Raw genomic sequence first — 22914 nt, 5'->3', positions numbered from 1 at the left:
TCTTGTGGTCTTTATTCACTTGATAGGAAGATGATGATATGTGGGAACAGCCAATCACAGTGCATTCGGAAATTATTCAAGACCCCTTGACTTTTTCCACATTTTGATACGTTACAGCCTTATTCTAAAATGGATTCAATAGTTTTTTTTCCCTCATCAATCTACACACTATAACCCATAATGACGAGCAAAAACAGGTTTTAGAAATAAAAACTCAAATATCACATAAGTATTCAGACCCTTTATTCAGTACTTTATTGAAGCACCTTTGGCATCGATCACAGCGTCGAGTCTTCTTGGGTATGATGCTTCAAGCTTGGCACACCTGTATTTGGGGAGTTTCTCCCATTCTTCTCTGTAGATCCTCTCAAGCTCTGTCAGGTTGGATGGGGAGCGTCGCTGCACAGCTATTTTCAGGTCTCCAGAGATGTTCCATCGCGTTCAAGTCCGGGCTCTGGCTGGGCCACTCAAGGACATTCAGAGACTTGTCCCGAAGCCACTCCTGAGTTGTCTTGGCTGTGTGCTTAGGGTTGTTGTCCTGTTAGAAGGCGAACCTTTGCCCCAGTCTGAGGTCCTGAGCGCTCTGGAGCAAGTTTTCATCAAGGATCTCTGTACTTTGCTCCGTTCATATTTCCCTTGATCCTGACTAGTCTCCCAGTCCCTGCCGCTAAAAAACGTACCCACAGCGTGATGCTGCCACCACCATGCTTCACTGTAGGGATGGTAGCAGGTTTCCTCCAGACGTGAGGTATTTCTGTTTTTTATTTTAATAAATAAAATATAAACTGTTTTTCGCTTTATCATTATGGGGTATTGTGTGTAGATTGATGAGAATTTTTATTTATTTAATCCATTTTAGAATAAGGCTGTAACGTAACAAAATGTGGAAAACGTCAAGGGGTCTGAATACTTTCCGAATGCACTGTATAACAAATGTTGTTTTACAATGACTGGATAGATCTGTGACAGAAATTAGAAGAAGGGAATTGCATAGATAGACACAGAACAATTGTCTAGACTAGAATATAAATTCATGAATGAATTCAAGCGCTATAAATCAAAAACAGTTTACTATATACTCAGTTAAGTCATACAAGAAAAAGGGGCTTTTCACACATGCCTTGACTAAAATACACTCTCAAAAAWTGTGTCTGGTAAGGTGATTTTATTTTTATTATGAGATAGTGCCTGCAGGAACCAGATGAAAGCCTGAGAACAGTCGTCTGGCTCTGCCTTGATATTGACTTCCATCCTCAATGGTAATTTAGCTATAAAGCTTTGAAAACTATTTCTATAAAGCAAAATGAATTGAGTAAACAGTGAGTATGTTCCCTGTTTCGTATAAGAAATTATGCTAAGACACATTTTGTAATTGTATTCATTAGCTTTGAGCTAAAAAACAACTGGCTTGAATCATCTCTTGTCACCATAAGCTGTATAAAAGGCTAATTGCAATAGTGGGAACATATCACACCAGGGGGCTTATTCAGGAGAATGCGACTTCACAGAATGTTCAACATAGAAATGTTTTGTGTAGAACATATATGATTCTCTGTAGTGTAGAATACGGAAAAAATGTGATTAGTGCTGTATTTCTGTCTACAACTTTAAAGTTCCCAGTAACTACAGCTCTACAGCTCTTTGCTGCCATCTTGTGTGGAGTTAGGTCATACTGCACTCTACTCTTAATCACTGAACAGTCAGGTGTGTCATGAGCTTTTGGATACATTCATTCTCATGAATGTCAAGTCTTGACTTTGACCCAGCCAAAGTCATTGTTATGAATAACAACATATTTTTTACGCGGTTATGATCAAATCTGAACTCAGACTCCCCCATTCTCTTCAGACTCATTGTCGACAAATTGAGTCAACGTGCTCTGCATGTTCAAAGCAGAGCAAAATATGACATTTGATTGTGATCATTGCTACATTCACTTTCAAACTGAGCCCTTTGTGATAAGTCTTGACCTTCACAACCACAGTCTTGAGTTGTTCTAGAGGTCCAGGGGGGAGGTCTTTGTGAGCTATTCCACGAAGGGAGCCCTATTCCTGGGCTTCAAAGCAAAGGTATGGGGGTGTTCCCCATAGAAGTGAGGTAACCAGCCAAGCTCTCCACACCTGGGTAGGCTGTGTGGTACTGTCCATTAATATGTAGGTCTGATGGACCTCCACATCCTCCTCCCATCTCCTCCTCATCTTCCTTCCCCAGCCCGTCGGAGATCCACTCTGATGTCTGGTTGACAGGACCGGTGCTCCTCAGACTGGACCCCAGGAGGAGGTGTGTTGGCTGGGAAGAGGATGGGGACAGGGAGGGGCTGATTACCACCAGCGAATCAGGAGCCAGGCTGTCCTCTCTCAGCTCGTCCCACAAGTAACCTGAGAGGAGAGTGAACAAGGTTGTAAATCTTGTTGTAGATTGTATAAAAGCTAACTTTCCCTGATATGTTCCTCTCTGTCGTTGTAGTATTAGCCGGTGCGAGTCGTCACTGCTCTTATCTCTCCTCTTTCTCCTCTCTCTCTCGGTTCTCACCGTGGAAGCTTAGGTCAGTTCAAGCGGAGTGAGCGGTCGAAATCAGTTTACTAGCATCTTCATCTTAGCTGTAGCTCCTGTATGCTCCTGGGCCCAACATCATACTCTGCCTGTATGTGGCGCGCTACAGTGGGGGGTGTCTGCCCCGCCCAGAGGGGAACCCAGGGTACCCACATTGGGGGGGATTCCCGATGGAGGCTGCTGTCTGCAGGGGGAGTAGAAGGAGAAGGGGGGTGGAGGGCAGGTGAATGTGGGGTGCTGTTGGACTGTCAGGGAGGGAGGGGGGACGTGGGGGTAGAGGGGAAGTCGAAGAGGGTGACAGGGCTCTGGAGGATGGGATGTGAAGGAGGAAGGGGTAGGGATTTGGTTGTGGTAAGAAGGTAAAGATTTCAGCTTCTCTGGTCTTTCCCCCAACAGGCGATCCAGGTCCTCTGAGAAAACAGAGAAAGAGAGAGAGAGACTGTGGGTAAATTGAGATGACCTTGCACTTATCTCCTGTAACAGCTGCCAAAAAGGCTGAGTAGATAGAATCACCAGAACGCTGGAGTTGCTCAGTCTCAAAGGTAAAATACCCTGTATGTAACAGCATCTTATTTAGGGTGTCATTTATGCCATGACGGACCTGAGAATTGCCAAGCTTACCCTCCACCTAAAATACTGGCATCCGAACTTTGAGGAGGCGCAAATAAAACATAGCCCAGGTCTAAGGGGAGTTCTGGTCTGTGATGTATGGACCACCTACAGTACCTGGTCTGGCCATGCTCTTGCGGACAGTGAGGGGGTCTTTACGGCGCCACTTGTGTAGCTCTTCCTGCATCTTCTCTATCTTGGCTGGGTTGAGGGCCCACAGGCAGCCCTTACGGGAAGAGTTGCCAATCTTATTCTCCACCTTCTCAAAGCACTTATTCAGAGACAGGTTGTGGCGGACCGAGTTCTTCCATCCATCTGGAGCTGTCTGAGAGACAGAAAGGAGAGGAAAAACTCACAGTAACAGTGTATTTTTACATTTTCCATGGGATACTTTTTGTTCTCTTAAATTTTTCAATTTCAATATACTATTGTACAGTTTGTATGTAAATAATCAAGGTATTGCTTTGAAGTATATTTAACATTTATTTATTCCTTAAAGGGGCTATCTGTAAAGGGGTGCGTAACTGGTGGCAGGGAAGTCAGACTCAGGAGAGCAGAACTAGGTAGTAGCCGGAGCAGTTTAATCCAAAAACCAACGGCATAAAAATACAAAAACCCGACGCGCACCAGTAAACATGTGCACAAGCACTTACAACAAACAATTCCACACAAAGACATGGGGGGAACAGAGGGTTAAATACACAACAAATAATGAGGAAATGGAAACCAGGTTGTGTAGGAACAAGACAAAAACAATGGAAAATGAAAAGGGATCGACGATGGCTCGAAGACCGGTGACGCCAACCACCGAAACGCCGCCCGAACAAGGAGAGGAAATGACTTCGGTGGAAGTTGTGACACTATCTGCGATTGACGTATCCGTTTTTGGACTTTTCAATTAATGATATTTACCCATCAGTGGAGGCTTCTATGGGGAGGACAGCTCACAATAATGGCTGGAACGGCACAAATGACCACTAGCCCGTCCTCCCAATTAAGATGCCACCAACCTCCTGTGTTACCCACTGATCTTGAAGAATATAACTTATAAGTTAGTTCAGAACCCAAAATATATGCTTGTTTTTACTCCACTGTTTGTGAACATTAAATGTAAACAAACAATATACACCTTGCATCCAGAGCTCTGTCCAGCCCCATCCCTCAGCTTTTTACCCCAAACAGGGGCGGGCAGAACACTGAGTTATTGTTTCAACTGCCAAAACCCTAACCAATTAAGTAATTCAAATCAAGTCAAAAGTCAAGAGGAACCAAAGCAGTGTGAGTGCATGTCACACACACACACACACACACACACACACACACACACACACACACACACACACACACACACACACACACACACACACACACACAACACACACACACACACACACACACACACACACACACACACACACACACAACCCACACACACACACACACACACACACACACACACGTGCACACTCACATGCACACACACCCCCCGAGGTAGTCTCTCAGTCAAAGGTCTTACTGTATGTGTGGCTGGAGAGGAGCCAAAGCTGTTGCAATGCCACATTGCACCTTCCTCCACCTCCTCCTATAAACAGCCAGCCAACAAACAGCCAACCATTTCATGGGTCTATAACCACTGGGATGGATGGGAAGACACTGATCAAGCCCTAACGGGAATCAGCCGGGGTGGCCCACGGTTAGCCTTGTTAAACACTGGCTATGTCCCAAATGGCACCCTGTTACCTAGTGCACTACTTTTGACTAKGTCCTATAGGCCACGCCTGTATTCTCTATGGAATAGGTAGGGGTCGATGATGCTTAACAAACGGCTGGGGAAGAGGCTAGCCTATGGCTGCTTCTGCTTTGGCACACTGTTGAATCTATATACACTATTACAGTATCATTCATCATTCATCTATGGAGGCTTGCCAGGAGATCTGGAGACTGCTAGGTGGTAGAGCCAATCCTTCCAATGTCTAAAGAAAATATAGGGTTTCTCTCTCTCTCTTTTGATATCACTCTCTCTTTCTCTCGCTCTGTCCATCTCTCTCTCCCTATCCATGTCTTTCTATAAAGGGCTTATCGCCAGATAAGACAGGATTGAAGATCAACAGGCGTTGATCTCTCAGTGATTGAGTCTTTTAAACCACATGTAAATACTACAGGGTATTTACTTTACAAGTGTGGTTATGCCCAATGCATAACACACTTATGTGTCTGTTTTGGAAAGTTAGGTGATGCAAAGTTCATACAATTTCTCAGTGCATGATTTATAGCAATGGTTATAACAACTCTGCCTGTGACATTGCACAGATAAAATACATAGGATGAGAATAATGAAACAGAGATGACTGTTGGGTCAGTGAGAAGTTATAATGTCCTCCTGCTGTACCTTGAAGTAGGGGAAGTGTTCAGTCATGAACCTGTAGATCTCACTAACCGGGAGACTCCCTGTCTTACTGTTCCTCAGAGCCATGAAGATCAGGATGCTATGGATAGAAGACAAACATTGTAGTCAGTGTAGTCAATCAGATGTAGTCAATTTATATTATTATTATATTTATTATTACGTATATTACATTTTATTATTTAACATCACAGTGTTGTTTCTCCCTTTCATATACACTACAATCTCAGAAAAAAGGGTTCCAAAAGGGTTCATCGACTGTCCCCGTAGGCATAGGGGAACTCTTTGAATAACCCTTTTTGGTTCCAGGTAAAACCCTTTTTGATTCCAGTTAGAGCCCTTTTGGGCTCCATGTGGAACCGTCTGTAGAAAGGGTTCTACATGGAATCAAAAAGGGTTATTCTAAGGGTTCTCCTATGGGGACAGCCCTTTAAGGTTCTAGATAGCATATTCTTTTCTACGAGTGTACATTCATGACAAGGATTCATGATGACATCCACAAAACACTAAAAGGAAACAAGGACATTCACGTTGTTATTATTACACTATTTCAGTCTTTGAGGAAAACGTCTGAAAATAAGCATAGTAGATACAGTAGAATTGACATTATCGTAAATAAAAGCACGAATGGTCTTCCGTAGTGGGTTTGAATAAGAGGCTGTGCTGTGTATGCAGAACCAGTGAAGATCTAGGGCATGGGCCACCTCACACACACACACACCCCATCCACCTCACACCTGCAAGCCTGAGGGATAATTTGTATTATGTAACATTGATACTTGAAAGTAGTTTAGGTTAAATCATTATTGAAATATATACCATCTGGTCCTCAGAGGACCAGAGTACAAAATGTGCAGAAACTAACTGAAATCATAGCTGAACACCGAATACTTGGGTTCACTTTCAATCCAAACTGGTAAACTGGTTTTAGGGGTTATTAAAGAACTGACATGCTAACAGCTCAACTTCTTTTTGTTTCACCTTATAAACATTATTTCAAACATGTAGAGAAAGAAGAGTGATGAAATGGGTCTGATTAAATAAGGTCTTGATTGAATAAGGTCTTTAGTATATAATTAATGCTGCACCAAAGTCCAAAATCTGATTGTACAGGTTGGTAAAAGATTGTGATTATGCACATGTATGGAGTATCGAAGTAGGGTGCTGTCATGACTCTTTCCTGGGTGAGGATCAAAGGTGCCAGATCAGCTTGGCAAATGGCTCACGGATTGGGCTGGTTTTGACACCTTCACACCCTGTCATAAATTAAGGGAGAGAGAACTCTCCTTCTGGCTCTCTAGTAGCAAGGTTGGAATGTGCTTTGTGTAGAGAGAGACTTTTGCCGCCAAAACCTTTTTGTCCAGAAAGTGAATATGGGAACAATATTTATAAGAGAGGAATGTTAAGAATGATCAGTGGGGATCTAAAGAATAATCATGTCATATTGTTTATTATTTTGTGATGTCCTGAAGGATGGTATAGTTTTTGTAACTCTGAAAGTGTACGTATTCTATGTATCAAGTTTACATCTAAATATGTAAAATATATGATTAAATATGAGAACAGTTTTGTGAAGATAGTGATGTGATTTTAGCCTTCTAAATGAGCTAATTGTTTTTCATATAAACGTGTGCCCAGTCAGTAACCACGCCCAAGTGATGACAGACATTGTGTCGGCGTGATGGAATGCCCCCCTTTTTACCCAAGGATAAAAGCCTTGGAAACTAAATTTACATTAGACCAAAACATGCCGGGTTGCTGCTGGCGTGTAACGTGGTCGGGAGCCTGAACCTGAATAATCAGCCTTCAGACCATTACGAGACCAGCCAACGTACAGCGTGAGCTAAACGTGACAAATGGTTTAAACTCTACAGACCAGAAAATGTGAGACGGTAGTCCATACGTTTGAAATGGTGAAACTCTGAAACTCTCAATCTCTACACAAGAAGAAGAAACTCACTAGACCGTAGCATTTACCAGTCTGCAGCTGGCATGTAAAGTAGTCTAGGACATTTGATCAAAGACACGAGGGGAAGGAATAGGTCCCTCTCAGACAACCATTGGCACATCTGAAGTATCTATTCTACCACTCCACTACCAGTGAAGCTCTACAAAAGACATTGTGACCTCTGGTGGACAAACCAGAACCTTACACCCATCGACAAATTCACCATAGGAGTCATCGAGTTCAACAGAGATAGACGACGATCAAGGACAGCTATGCGTAAATGTATATATTGTACTTCTTATCCGAGTGAGCGGTGGTTCATGTGCAAAGTATTACTATTCCTTTGAGTGTAGGTTCCAAATGTAACAACGATAAGTTGACTCTTTGTCTCTCCCTCTCTTTACCTACCCCTCCCTCTCCATATATGTAACAAGCCGTCATATCATGTCAGTCCACTAGGGACTTTTATCTCATGTAAGTGTGTATGTGTATTCTGTGTTATTATTTAGTTAGTTAGTAAATAAATGATTAAATCAATTTGTGTAGTACTGAATATTCAGAAGGGCTAGGGTTCTCGTTGATCCAAGGATTATGCAACGTTCGGAATGGGACTGATGAGGTAATAATTCATAATTGACTGTTATTGATGTAAGAGATATCTACATATCTGTAGAGTTTAATTTGGGAGGTGGTAAGTCAWTAAACAACTTAACATTAAACATTAAACATTAACATTAAACAACCTAACTCCATGGTGCCCCAAATTTCTAATGAATTAATTGTTACATKATCAATTTAATTGAGGTACAATTAAACATAGTTAGTTGACAAAATAAATAACAGTCATTAGATGAATGATAGTCACGTCACGACAGTGTTCACCTGTATGAGTAGATGGGCTTGGGGAAGAGGGACTGCATGCTACTGTCCTGATGGGTTGGAGTGGAGAGGCACTGGAGAGAATACTGAGAACTTTTGGATTGTCCACTGGTAGAATACACACCTGGTGAGAACTGGAGAGAACACACACACGAACACACGCACATACGTACACACACATTGTTACAGCAAAACTTGTATTACTTTAGCAACAGAGTGTGTACACAGTGAGGTTTTTCCAAACCGCACAGCTGTGTGCTGCAAAGCCTACAACTGTAAACAAGTTCACGGTATGATATAATCAAGCCCTGTTGGCAAAGTGTTATTTTCCTTGGCAAGGTGTTTGACAAGGTATTTGGCAGAGTGGCACTAATCCTTGGAAAGATATSCAGTAGAATACACACCTAATAGGAAAGATATGCAGTACCGTAGGTGGTTTCTATGTCAATCAACCTATACAGCGCCAAAATTCCACCCAAACAAAAAGAGGTTGCCAGTTTGTAGTCCTAAAAAACAGAAATTAGTTTTGTTCTTTGAGAGAATATTAATCAGTAAACATGACATTAATGAATTATGAAGCCTTAAGTGCTTTGTGTGCTTGTTTCGATTACATAAATGCTTCAAAATTCAAAAATGTTTACGTTAGCAGATKAAGATTATCTCATAGAACAAAACATATACTATAAGATCTCCTAAGCCTGTGTTTACCACTGACCTTATTTTCTGTGCAATTCCAAAATCACTCCATTGAGATAAGCTCCTCTAAGAAACTCCCCCTTAAGTTATCACCTCACCCTGTACTTTGGTCCTGCCCACTCACCTGCGGAAGCGGGGCTAGGGGGCTGTAGGAGGCGTGGCCTTGGGACAGGAAGCAGGAAGGTTCTTCGGGTGCATCCGGTGGTTCTGTGTAAGAGCACTGGGAGCCCTGCTGTGTTGAATGAAGGGAATGAATGAAGATAATAGCATGATTCAAGTGATGAAATCTGAGAAAACTCATTGGCAGCACTAGTATCAACGTGATGTGTGGGTGGGTGGGTGGGTGGGTGGATAGGAGCTGTAGGTGTGTATGAGAGATCTGTCTATGGGGAATTACTTGCACATGTGGGGCTCTCCCCGATGGCCATGTACACCTGGGTATGGTACTACAGTTCATCTGGTGGCGTGTACGAAGAATGAATAGCCATTTAGAGTATGMGTATCACTGTATCATACCATCAGTCTGGAAGCCTGGAAACTCCCGTTGTATGGATCCCAGGATGTCTGTTCCTCACTGGTAGATGTGCGTGTGGCAACGAAGCTATCTGGAGCCTCTACCTCTCTGAGACAGACGAAGGTACGAGACCCAGGGGCACCAGGGGCCAGGCAACCGGTGCCAACCCCATCATCGCTGAACTGATGTCGGTAGGGGTGGAAGCGGTCAGCCGATCCTGACACTAAGTTTGACCTTTGACTCTGTCCCACCATGGCTCCATCAACGCTGTGCCTCCTGCAGCTCTCTGCAGCGGCATTTCTCTGTCTGTAGGTGGCACTCTCTCTCTCGCGCTGGGCAGTGGTAAATGACACAGAACTGCTCTCCTCACACTGAGGGGAGATGAATATACAATTTCTAAGCTGGTTATTTAGCAACGTCCAGAATCTCCTGGCTAGCATCTGCAATCATAAAACAATGCAAGTGGAAATAGCCAACAATCACCTACATTTTATCTCCTGGCATTGTCTGTGTCCCAAGTGGCATCCTATTAGGGAATAGGGTGGTATTTGGGACGCAGACATTATTTCTGTTTAAACACATCATGCCTGTTTCAGGGGGGGTGTGGTCGTATTTTGATCTCTAGATAGATATTACTGCCCCAAGGGTGGGTAATTAATTAGTCCAAAAGAAGAGGAACGTGATTAATGTCAGGATAAAACTTAACACATTTCCTTCAGGGCATCTTGTCCTTGAAAAGGTCCTGTGTGTGCGATAGGTAGATAGTTTACATCCTTTTAGATTCACTCATAAACAATCTCTCTGTTGCAAGCAGACCTGGGTTCAAACAGTATTCATTTTCATTCAAATACTTTATCTGGCACACTGGAACCAATGAAAATGACAAATGAAAAGTATCCAATGGAACCAAAAAAGGGTACATTTTTCAAAACCTGTCCATCTACCACTCCAAGCAGGCTGAAGCAAATGCTCAAAGTATTTGAAAGATAACAAATACTACTTGCACTGAGGTTTGGTTAGTCAAACAGCTAAGGGCTAATGCACTAAGATCACAGTGTGGATTCTGGAAKTACCACTGGAGGAACAGTAGCCTAATGCAGGTGCAGGAAAGGAGATTAGATGGTTAAAGCATGCATGGCTTTGGGCGAGATCAAAATGGAGAGAGTGTTTCCATGCCCATGGCTAACATCTGGATTGTTTCTGGGTGAAAATGGGTGCAACTTTAAAAGAAACAGTTTTCAGTGGATTCTGGTACCTGTGAGTGCGCCATCTGCTGGAAGGAGAACCCTGGAGGCTCAGAGGGGCGTAGGGAGGAGGTCTGAGGGGCTGGTGTCGTTGTCAGGAACCTGTTGGCACTGGGTGTAAATGTGGAGCTGGGAGAGTCTGTAGACATGATAGTGTGCCTAGAAAGAAATCTGCACCCGGGAGGAAAATATATATTTTTATTTATTTATTTTACTAGGCAAGTCAGTTAAGAACAAATTCTTATTTTCAATGATAGCCTAGGAACAGTGGGTTAACTGCCTTGTTCAGGGGCAGGATGACAGATTTTCAATGGATTCAATGTTGCAACCTTTCGGTTACTAGTCCAACGCTCTAACCACTAGGCTACCTGCCGCCCCTCAAACATGTTTGAGTTTGGGGTGTGATATACACTGATTGTACAAAACCTTAGGAACACCTTCCTAATGTTGAGTTGCACCCCCTTTTGCCCTCAGAACAGMCTCAATTTATCAGGGCATGGACTCTACAAGGTGTTCTTTGGGTGGTGGACCATTCTTGATACACACAGGAAACTGTTGAGCATGAAACACCCAGCAGCGTTGCAATTCTTGACACACTCAAACTGAGCCTGACACCTACGACCACACCCCATTCAAAGACACTTACATATTTTTTCTTGCACATTCACYCTCTGAATGGCACATATACATGATCCATATCTGAATTGTCTCAAGGCTTAAAAATCCTTCTTTAACCTGTCTCCTCCCCTTCATCTACACTGATAAAGGGATCATAGCTTTCACCTGGATTTACCTGGTCAGTCTCTGTGGTCAGTCTATGTTTTGTACACTCAGTGTAGCTCAACATGTGTGTTATGAGTCACAATCCCATTCCCTGTGTTTTTTCTCTATGTGATTTGGAATTGGAAATTAATTGGAAATGACTAGCTTTCACAGGTCCATGACATGTACTGTTTGCACAGTGGCTTGTATGATTCATCTCTTTGTGGTTGATGCTTACCAGTGCCATCCATGCATTACATTATATTTTTATTGTATCCTTCAGTCTGGGTCATTCATAGTATGAATGTACCTTTCAGGTAGGCTACAGCACTTAACCCCATTGTAACATCTCAGTGGTCTTCTGGGCATCTCTGAGTTATCATTGTACAAGACTAGGAGCGATACAGTACGTGATCTTTAAGTGTACAGGTGTGGGTACTTTAGGTTCGATGGAACAGTTTCCCGGACACAGATTAAGTCTAAGAAGCACTTTAAATGGAGAAACATTTTGTCTAGGACTCTATGGAAGGAGGCAAGGTGCTCTTCCATCTTCATCAGTTTACAGTTCTGTTATCAGCAGAGGTGTGAGGCACGTGGCAAAAGTTACCAGGAAGGGTAACCTCATACACACACATATTTGCACGCACGCACGCACACATACACACACACACTCCTCAAAGCTCATTAAAATGGGCAACAAACTGTGAAGATTAGGTCACTCAAAACCAGCTATTGCTGAGGTGGGTTGAAGGGTGAATGCAAGACCCTTGTGTTGTGCTTGTGTGTGGTGTGTGTGGTGTGTGTGTGTGTGGTGTGTGTGTGTGGTGTGTGTGTGTGTGTGTGTGTGTGTGTGTGTGTGTGTGTGTGTGTGTGTGTGTGTGTGTGTGTGTGTGTGTGTGTGTGTGTGTGTGTGTGTGTGTGTGGTGTGTGTGGTGTGTGTATGTGTGTGTGTGTGTGTGTGTGTGTGTGTGTGTGTTTGTGAAAAAGGTCAAATTGAGGGTGCTTATATTTCCCCTGCTTACCTGCATGTACATGTGGGGAACCTGTACTTGTGTAAGAGGTGTAACATTAAAATGTGTTTTTTGCTTATCCCAACTCCCCGAGACACCCTCGGAGAGTGGGGTCACGGCCAGTGATCCACAATTATTGATGGCGACTCGATTCAGAGATGTAGAGAGCGAGACAGAGAGAGAGAGAGAAAGATAGAGAGATATTGTGGAAGTTTTCATACAGGAGTAATAAGGAAGTGAGATGTCAGAGTTGAGACAGCCTTTGTTCTGTTGCAGCAACAGCTCCTTTGACTTTTGACCTGTTTGACTCAAACCTCTGATTGGCCGTTTGGAGTTGCACTGACGAGGAAGAATAACTAATCAAGAAAAAAAATCGCTGTGCTGCCATTTCTTTGGCCAAAGATGGTTAACTGGATTTAAGGTGGAGCGGGATCTGTGGACGGTTGAGGACTATAGTGTGACATCCCTGTTTGTAAGCATACTGTGACCTCTGACAAAAGGGCTGGACCTTTATGACATAGGTGAAGTGCACTTGCTATGTAACAGCAGGGTCCTTCGTTAGACTCTGGGAACTAACCAATATACTGCAATACATCTTCACAATTAACCTTAATGTCTAAATGATTTGACTCTAGGAACTGTGTACTGATAATGGTCTCCACAACCAGAAGCTAATACTAACAAATGTACAGTATGTGCCATTCAGATGAACAAACGCTGCCATTGTCTGTGAGTTGACATGGGAAAAGGAATGGCACCAGTCTGCCATGTTATCATAACCCTAGAAAAAACGACCCATTAAAAATCAGGTATCAAAATGTCCACAGTTTGTCCTGAGGATATTCCCACAATTCAGGAGCCAAAATGTATGAATGAATGGTTCCCATCTGATTTAAAGACAAAAATATGTATGTGAATAATTTGATACACCAGTGTTTAGTGGTGGTGGTTTTCCTTTAAGTGTCCAATTCCTCTTTAAAGCTCTTCTAAAGCTGAACGGTGTGCTGGTTCCTGACAGACCTGGGTTCAAATGGTATTTGAAATCATTATGAATACTTTATCTGTGCTTGATTGAGCATGCCTTGCTTAATGGACCAATAGAATAGTCCCAAAACTGTAAAACCCACCCATCTGGCACTCAGGGCAAGCTAGAGCAGACGCTCAAAGTATTTTAAAGATTTCAAATAGTATTTGAACCCAAGTGGGTTTGTTTCTGAGCATGTTTCAGCTGTCCCAGTGTTGAGATGTTGCCATAACTAACCCTCACCTTGACTGGCAGTTCTAATGGACCAAGAAAGTCTACTTTTTCACTTTCATCCATCGTGTAATTAGGAAGTACTTATTTTCATCTCCTTTGATCTGTCGGTTCCTGAGTTGTGTTGTTATAACTGAAGCCCAGAGTGCCAGCAGTGAGATGAGGGGAGAAAACTAATATCATCTCAAAGAACGAATACTGGGGACTTAACCCTYGTTCACTTCACTTACAGTTTTGTGACCTGTTGACATTCCAAGTCATCCATCACAGATGTTATAAGCTTCTGTGCAGTATCTCTATGCTCCTACATGTCATGTCACAGACAGTAACACAGGGGTGGGCAACTTCTGACTCAGCACTAACACACCTGTTTCAACTAATACAAGTCTAAATTGAAGATCATGATTAGTTGATGTGATGAATCAGGTGTGTTAGAGCTGGGCTGGAACAAAAGCCTTGTTCCAGCCCACATTGTTAATGTTGTATATGACTATTGTAGCTGGAAACGGCAGATTTGTTATGGAATATCTACATAGGCGTACAGAGGCCCATTATTAGCAACCATCACTCCTGTGTTCCAATGACACGTTGTGTTAGCTAATCCAAGTTTATCATTTTAAAAAGCTAATTTTATTATTTTTCCTTTATTTAACTAGGTAAGTCAGTTAAAAATAAGAATTTGTTCTTAACTGACTTTCCTCGTTAAATAAAGGTTAAATAAAAATGAGAAATGTATACTGTAGCTAAGAAAGTAATAGTAAGTGTACAGTTGAAGTCGGAAGTTTACATACACTTAGATTGGAGTCATTAAAACTCGTTTTTCAACCACTCCACAAATTTCTTGTTAACAAACTATAGTTTGGGCAAGTCGGATAGGACATCTACTTTGTGCATGACATAAGTCATTTTTCCAACAATTGTTTACAGACAGATTATTTCACTTATAATTCACTGTATCACAATTCCAGTGGGTCAGAAGTTTACATACACTTGGAAAATTCCAGAAAATTATGTCATGGCCTTAGAAGGTTCTGATAGGCTAATGGACATAATTTGAGTCAATTGGAGGTGTACCTGTGGATGTATTTCAAGGCCTACCTTCAAACTCAGTGCCTCTTTGCTTGACATCATGGGAAAATCAAAAGAAATCAGCCAAGACCTCAGAAACAAAATTGTAGACCTCCACAAGTCTGGTTCATCCTTGTCTGGTTTATCCAAACGCCTGAAGGTACCACGTTCATCTGTCAACAATAGTACGCAAGTATAAACACCATGGGACCACGCAGCAGTCATACCACTCAGGAAGGAGACGCATTCTGTCTTCTAGAGATTAACGTACTTTGGTGCGAAAAGTGCAAATCAATCCCAGAACAACAGCAAAGGACCTTGTGAAGATGCTGGAGGAAACAGGGACAAAAGTATCTATATCCAATTAAAATGAGTCCTATATCGACATAACCTGAAAGGCCGCTCATCAAGGAAGAAACCACTGCTCCGAAACCACCATAAAAAAGCCAGACTACGGTTTTCAGCTGCCATGGGAACAAAGATCGTACTTTTTGGAGAAATGTCCTAAAATAGAACTGTTTAGCCATAATGACCATCGTTATGTTTGGAGGAAAAGGGGGACGCTTGCAAGCCGAAGAACACCATCCCAACCGTGAAGCACGGGGGTGGCAGCATCATGTTGTGGGGGTGCTTTGCTGCAGGAGGGACTGGTGCACTTCACAAAATAGATGGCATCATAAGGGAGGGAAATTATGTGGTATATTGAAGCAACATCTCAAGATATCAGTCAGGAAGTTAAAGCTTGGTCGCAAATGGGTCTTCCAAATGGACAATGACCCCAAGCATATTTCCAAAGTTGTGGCAATGGCTTAAGGACAACAACGTCAAGGTATTGGAGTGGCCATCACAAAGCCCTGACCTCAATCCTATGGAAAATTTGTGGGCAGAACTGAAAAAGCGTGTGCGAGCAAGGAGGCCTACAAACACTGACTCAGTTACACCAGCTCTGTCAGGAGGAATGGGCCAAAATTCATCCAACTTATTGTGGGAAGCTTGTGGAAGGCTACCTGAAACGTTTGACCCAAGTTAAACATTTTAAAGGCAATGCTACCAAATACTAATTGAGTGTATGTAAACTTCTGACCCACTGGGAATGTGATGAAAGAAATAAAAGCTGATATAGATCATTCTCTCTACTATTATTCTAACATTTCACATTCTTAAAATAAAGTGGTGATCCTAACTGACCTAAGACATGGCATTTTTAYTAGGATTAAGTGTCAGGAATTGTGTAAAACTGAGTTTAAATGTATTTGGCTAAGGTGTATGTAAACTTCCGACTTCAACTGTATGTTGTGTAGTAAGCTTTTAGTAGCCCATATGCCTCACCCTAATAATTTGGTCTATTTTCCCCTCTTAATTCTGCCTACTGTTCTGACTTGGTGGTGCACATGTAGCCTATAACCTGTTTTATAAAAATGTAATCATCAAATATTGTAAGAGCTGTTGTTGTCGGCTTATATGCCCCCTTTATTTATGCTATGGTTCTGACTTGGTGTACAGGGAGAACACTGTAAGAATGGCCCATGTTCTGAATTCTGCTACTGTACATTTCAAAGGTGCTGAACAAATAGTTATATTGACTACATCCGTCCTAGCTCGCTCATTAATGTCTTAATCGAATTTACGGATTGGCTCTTATCCGCTTGTCGTCCCCTTATGCCATAGTTTGTACATCTCAATTGTCATTAGAAACCACATTTGTTTAAACAAGTCAGCCATATCAGCTATGTTTTTTTTAAAGGCAGTAAATTAGGCTGAATTAACTGTTTCGCTGCCAGACAAGGCTCCGCTGGTAGCCAGGTGTAACAGTGGTAAGATGTTGGGACTGCTGTTGGGACTCTGCTGTTGTAACAGCTTTATGTAGGCCATAACAGCTTGTGAGCATAGTTTGTCAYCATTATAGTGCAATTCATGTATTGTTTAGTGTTGTATTGTGTAGTGAAGTGGCTTTGCTGGCATGCATCCCCCCCTAAAATGTTTGTTTCCCCATCAAGATTTACATGCTAAAATCGCCACTGGTTACAACCTTATTCTAAAATGGATAAAATAATCAAATATCCTCATCAATCTGCACACAATACCCCATTATGACAAAGCGCAAACAGTTTTTTAGAAATACCTTATTTAAGTAAGTATTCAGACCCTTTGCTATGAGACTCGAAATTGAGCTCAGGTGCATCCTTTTTCCATTGATCGTCCTTGAGATGTTTCTATAATTTGATTGGAGTCCACCTGTGGTAAATTCAATTGATTGGACATGATTTGGAATGGCACACACTTGTCTATATAAGGTCCCACAGTTGACAGTGCATGTCAGAGCGAAAAACAATCCATGAGGTCAAAGGAGTTGTCTGTAACGCTCTGAGACAGGATCGTGTCGAGGAACAGATCTGGGAAAGGGCACCCMAAAAATTCTGCAGCATTGAAGGTCCCCAAGAACACAGTGGCATCCTTAATTCTTAAATGAGTTTAGAACCACCAAGACTCTTCCTAGAGCTGGCCGCCCGACCAAACTGAGCAATCGGGGTAGAAGGGCCTTGGTCAGGGAGATGACCAAGAACCTGATGGTCAAGCACCTAAAGGACTTGAGAAATGAGAAATTGAGAAAGAAGATTCTCAGAACTGATGAAACCAAGATTAAACTCTTTGGCCTGAATGCCAAGCATCACGACTGGATGAAACCTGGCACCATCCCTACGGTGAAGCATAGAGTGGGGATGTTTTTCAGCATCAGGGACTGGGAGACTAGTCAGGATCAAGGGAAAGATGAACGGAGCAAAGTACAGAGAGATCCTTGATGAAAACCTGCTCCAGAGCTCTCAGGACCTCAGACTGGAGCGAAGGTTCATGTTCAACAGGACAACGACCCTATGCACACAGCCAAGACAATACAGGAGTGGCTTCGATACAAGTCTTTGAATGTCCTTGAGTGGCCCAGCCAGAGTCCAGATTTGAACCCGATCGAACATCTCTGGAGAGACCTGAAAATAGCTGTGCAGCGACGTGCCCCATCCTACCTGACAGAGCTTGAGAGGATCTGCAGAGAAGAATGGAATAAACTCTCCAAGTACAGGTGTGCCAAGAAGACTCAAGGCTGTAATCGCTGCCAAAAGTGCTTCAACAAAGTACTGAGGAAAAGGTCTGAATACTTATGTAAATGTGATTTCCAKGTTTTTGGGGGGATACATTTGCAAACATTTCTAATAACCTGTTTTTGCTTTGCCATTATGGGTTATTGTGTGTAGATTGATAAGAAGAAAAAAAGTTATTCAAATAAGGCTGTAATGTAACAAAATATGGGAAAAGTCAAGGGGTCTGAATACTTTCCYGAATACACCGTTTATGCTTTTTTGGAGGAATTTAGATAGGGTGCTCCTCCAACCTGTTTACCAGGAATTTGTCATTTTGGGGAAGTTTTTCCTGGAAACCATTGGATAGGACCATGAAACCAGGCAAAGGCATAATCCCATAGCCTCTCCTCTCTGTACAGGCTCCATGCCTACATGTGAAAGTGCTGGCTTGCCTGTTGTCAACAATGTGATAGTCATATTATACAACTCACAGCGCTCCTGTTAGTTCTCACATTACATTTACTATTTAGACAAACAAACACTGGCAGTGATCCAAAATGCATACTTGTGTTCTATCTAGAGCGTATAGCAAGTACGAAAGACAACTGTMATTTTTCAAGTGTGATTCCAAACATAAGAATGTAAAAAGACAAGTATGTCAAGTTCTATAAGTGTACTTGGGAGTACTGGAAAACAAAGCACGCAAGGGAGCATACTTTTTCATTCCCTTTGGTGGGGAGGGTATCCCATAACACCTTGCGACACAGCGAGAATTCCAAAAACGTCTGAATTAATGGTGGACTGTTATGGTCCCTGTTCGGGAGAAACTTTTACAGTTCTAGCCAGCCAAGTTGTTTGTGCATTCTTACATGATCAGTCAATACTGTACATGCATGTAATGTCTGTTTAACTAACGTTAGCAAGCTAGCTAACTTTCTTCTTGTCACTTTCCCCTCCCCTCGTGTTTCACCATTGCATATGAAGAAAATGTTTTGAGTAATGAAATTATACATTTAAAGTAAATCAGGGACAACTTGATCAAGCCTATGAATAGGAAAACTGTTTACAAAACCATTGCACATTAACAAAGGTAGTTGTGGTTCGCAGCAACTTGAACCAGAACCAGCTAAGTTGATCATACAGCAGGGGTAGTTACTCAGTCCATTGTGGCTGACACAGGGCCAGAAGGCCACTAAAGCTTGCTTAATGTCGTTAGTCGGTGCCCTTTCAGCCGCTAAACATCAGAGTTGCAGGTAAGAAGACAAGACTCATCTTTGTTCAACGACACAGCTTTTCTTTTGAAAGTAGTGTCCCCCCAGCAAACACACAACCACCAAACAAGGTCCTCTCCTTGTGGGCCTTAACATGCCGTACATGAGTTTTCAGTGTCATTTCACAGGCATGTCACACWTAATAAAGAAACAATAGCTGATTAGAMGCACAGACAGGTGTAATGCCATAGGTTCGTCATATTTGCTCCAAAGTTTCCAACCTTTTCCCATCCTTGACCATTTAGACATGCTCAACTCACCCTCCTTGATTCGACAACAATCTTGTTCTGCCAGTAGGCCACAGTATCTTATTTGAATCTCGTGGTGACAATCAATCATTCCAGTCCAGTCTGGGGAAGAAGAAGAATTGATCAGATTCACACAATCCACATGGTTTAGCCTAAACACCTGGAACACTTTCCAACAGAGCGATTCTTCTTTTGAAGAATACTGTTGAAGATATATTGACTAAGAAGAGTGTGGTAGTAGGAAGCAGAGCTGAAGGGCTGGTTCCAGCCTTCAGAGCATTAATCTCATGCTCATTCTCTCTCTTCTTTCACTCTCTCTCTCTTTTTCTCTCTTTCTGTYTGGCCCTCAGCCAACCCACAGTAGCCCAGCAGAGAGCTATGAGATACATAGAAGGAAACCTGTCACAACAGGTTCCAAAGGCCTAGCTACTGTACTGCTGAAGTCACCACTTCTGTCTCTCTCTCCTTCCCTCTTTCTTTACCTGATTYGAAGTAGGTGACTTGTGTGAATGGGGCATCAGATACACTTTAATCACATCCCCTATCCACTGGCATAGAGTGTGTACTAAGCCCTGGTTTCAGAGCTCGTCCACATTAATAGGACCTGTAGGATAGGATCTGGTTCTCCCTGTGTAATTGCACCAATCATAAGAGCCTGTATAGCATATTAGTTCAATTATCTAGCTTGGTCTATTGACACTAATTGCTGTTCTTTGATTGCATCAGGGCTCTCATTTGCTACGGCAATATATTATTATTTTATAATTTTTTTGTAGATTTAAAAATGTTGACATTTTGATGCATCTGCATAAAATAGCATTAGTTAACGAATGAAACTGCTGGATTAGACGTACCCAGATGTGTCCAGGTGTGTCGCGGACGCAGTGCCAGGCAGTCAGGTGCTGAGCAGACGGCACAGGCTCAGAGAAGAAGTGCCAGGTGTGTCACACTCTGTCAGACCGGTCACATGCCAAGGTGGTTGTTGGTTTAGATAGACTGAGTGGCGCTGGGTAGAGGAGAGGGGTTGACCCTTTGAGCCTCTCATTGAGAAAGCAAATGATGGACTGAATCGCTGAAGACCTCTTCCAAACTTTTATACTGACAGATGGATCAAGACCAACACCTGAGCCAAAGAGGGAGAGAAGGGGAGGAGGGGGGAAGGAGAGAGAGAAAGAAAGTAAGAGAAAGAAGTGGAAGAAGTATGTCAATACAGGTAAATTCCTATCCTACCCTCCAAGTAAACCAAGAAAGTAACACCCTCCCTCCCTCCTTCTCTCTCTCTTTCCTTCCCTCTCTCTCYCCCTCCCTCTCTCTCTCTCCATCTCTCTCTCAGCTGCCTTAAAATTCAAACCAGGCTGAGGTGATTGATAGATAGACAGAGGGATAAGTTACAGATGAATAAAATCTTAGGTTACAGTGGGAGGTCTCAGCCAACCTCTCAACGCAGTCAAGTAGCCTGCAGGGGGCTCCTCCTGACAGAAACAGGGATTTCTGAAGAGGTGGAATGTGGGAAAGAAGTCCTAAAGGGCACTTGTTGAAATGACACCAAACCCCACTTGGTAAAAAAACAAAACATCCTGTAGCACTGAGGTGTCCTTGTTTGCTGTTGTTTTACTAGAATTGTTTATTTTCGGGCAATGGAAGGGTGGTGGGGGGGGGGGGGAATTCTAGTCTTGAATCATTCTCCATTAGTTGCCACCTTAGCACATGCTCCAGACAGGCTCATCAAAACAAACTGTTCATGCAAATCTCTGAAACGATTGATGCCGCAAACACGTGTAACACAATTTGACCATATACCTATGTGTAACTGCTATGTTATTACATGGTAATAGAGTGTAGTGGGTGCTAGAAAGAAACAGACATTTCCTTGAAGTGAATTATACACTGTGCCTTGTTACAATTGTATCAGCCAACTAAGGTCCTTAGATCAGGATCCTATCAACCCTGGGATTCCACTTGTGTTACAGTATGTTACATATCTACAGTATGTTACATATCTACAGTGTGTTACATATCTACAGTGTGTTTACATTACTCTAACAGTATGTTACATATCATTCACAGTGTAATTACATATCTACAGTATGTTACATATCTACAGTTGTTACATATCTACAGTGTATTTACATTATCTACAGTATGTGTTACATATCTACAGTATGTTACATATCTACAGTATGTTTACATATCTACAGTGTTTACATATCTACAGTGTATACATATCTACAGTGTATTACATATCTACAGTATGTTACATATCTACAGTGTGTTACATATCTACAGTATGTTACAATATCTACAGTGGTGTACATATCTACAGTGTGTTACATATCTACAGTGTATTCCATATCTACAGTGTGTTACATATCTACAGTGTATTACATATCTACAGTATGTTTACATATCTACAGTGTGTTACATATCTACAGTGTATCTTACAATATCTAAGTATGTTACATATCTAGTGTTTACATATCTACAGTGTATTTACATATCCACAGTATGTTACATATCTACAGTATGTTACATATCTACAGTATGTTACATATCTATAGTGTATTACATATCTACAAGTATGTTACATATCTACGTAATGTTACATATCTACAGTGTATTACATATCTACATATGTTACATATCTACGTTATGTACATATCCACAGTGTGTTACATATCTACAGTGTATACATATGTAAGTATGTTACATATCTACAGTATGTTACATTTCTACAGTATGTTACATATCTACAGTGTATTACACATCTACGTATGTTACATATCTACAGTATGTTACATATCCACAGTGTATTACATATCTACAGTTGTATTACATATGTACAGTATGTTACATATCTACAGTATGTTTAACATATTCTACAGTATGTTACATATCTACAAGTGTATTTACATATCTACAGTATGTTTACATATCTACAGTGTGTTACATATGTTACATAGTATGTTTACATATCTACTCTGTATTACATATCTACAGTATGGTTACATATCTACAGTAATTTACATATCTACATTGTATACATATCTACAGTATATTTACCTATCTACAGTATGTTACATATCTACAGTATGTTACATATCTACAGTATGTTACATATCTAACAGTGTTACATATCTACGTATGTTCACATATCTACAGTGTATTACATATCTACAGTATGTTACATATCTACAGTGTATTACATATCTACAGTATGATTCATATCTACAGTGTGTTACATATCTACAGTATGCTACATACTACAGTAATGTTTATACAATATCTACAGTGTATTACATATCTACAGTATGTTACATATCTAACAGTGTATATTACATATCTATCTACAGTATATTACATTCTTACAGTGGTGTTACAT

At 41.7% G+C, this 22914-nt stretch overlaps 1 protein-coding gene and 1 long non-coding RNA gene across 2 annotated transcripts in view; both read right to left on the bottom strand.

Annotated features, from left to right (window-relative positions):
- The window catches only part of LOC139022819 (uncharacterized), a 278818-nt gene that overhangs the window by 252741 nt on the left and 3163 nt on the right, over positions 1 to 22914 (bottom strand). The window lies entirely within an intron of this gene.
- LOC111982678 (forkhead box protein N1) lies at positions 37 to 19780 on the bottom strand. Its single transcript, XM_024014297.2, has 9 exons — positions 19548 to 19780; positions 10859 to 11018; positions 9606 to 9974; positions 9214 to 9321; positions 8397 to 8527; positions 5552 to 5648; positions 3280 to 3487; positions 2661 to 2963; positions 37 to 2378 (listed from the first exon to the last, which is right to left on the bottom strand). Exons 2-9 carry the CDS (start codon positions 10994 to 10996, stop codon positions 2059 to 2061), a joined length of 1674 nt encoding a protein of 557 aa, XP_023870065.1. The 5' UTR covers positions 10997 to 11018; positions 19548 to 19780; the 3' UTR covers positions 37 to 2058.

Source organism: Salvelinus sp. IW2-2015, linkage group LG22 (assembly GCF_002910315.2).
Source record: "Salvelinus sp. IW2-2015 linkage group LG22, ASM291031v2, whole genome shotgun sequence".
Classification (NCBI taxonomy): Eukaryota; Metazoa; Chordata; class Actinopteri; order Salmoniformes; family Salmonidae; genus Salvelinus; species Salvelinus sp. IW2-2015.
The sequence above is the reverse complement of the archived record's forward strand: the minus strand, read 5'-3'. Positions and strand labels throughout refer to the sequence as shown.

Bases quoted from the DNA above. Each gene is read 5' to 3' on its own strand.
- LOC111982678 (XM_024014297.2), bottom strand. From the start codon at position 10,996: ATGTCTACAGACTCTCCCAGCTCCACATTTACACCCAGTGCCAACAGG. The intron at 9,975-10,858 runs GTACCAGAATCC...ATCTCCCCTCAG, and splicing joins AGCAGATGGCGCACTCACAG to TGTGAGGAGAGCAGTTCTGT. The intron at 9,322-9,605 runs GTATGATACAGT...CATTCAACACAG, and splicing joins TCCAGGCTTCCAGACTGATG to CAGGGCTCCCAGTGCTCTTA.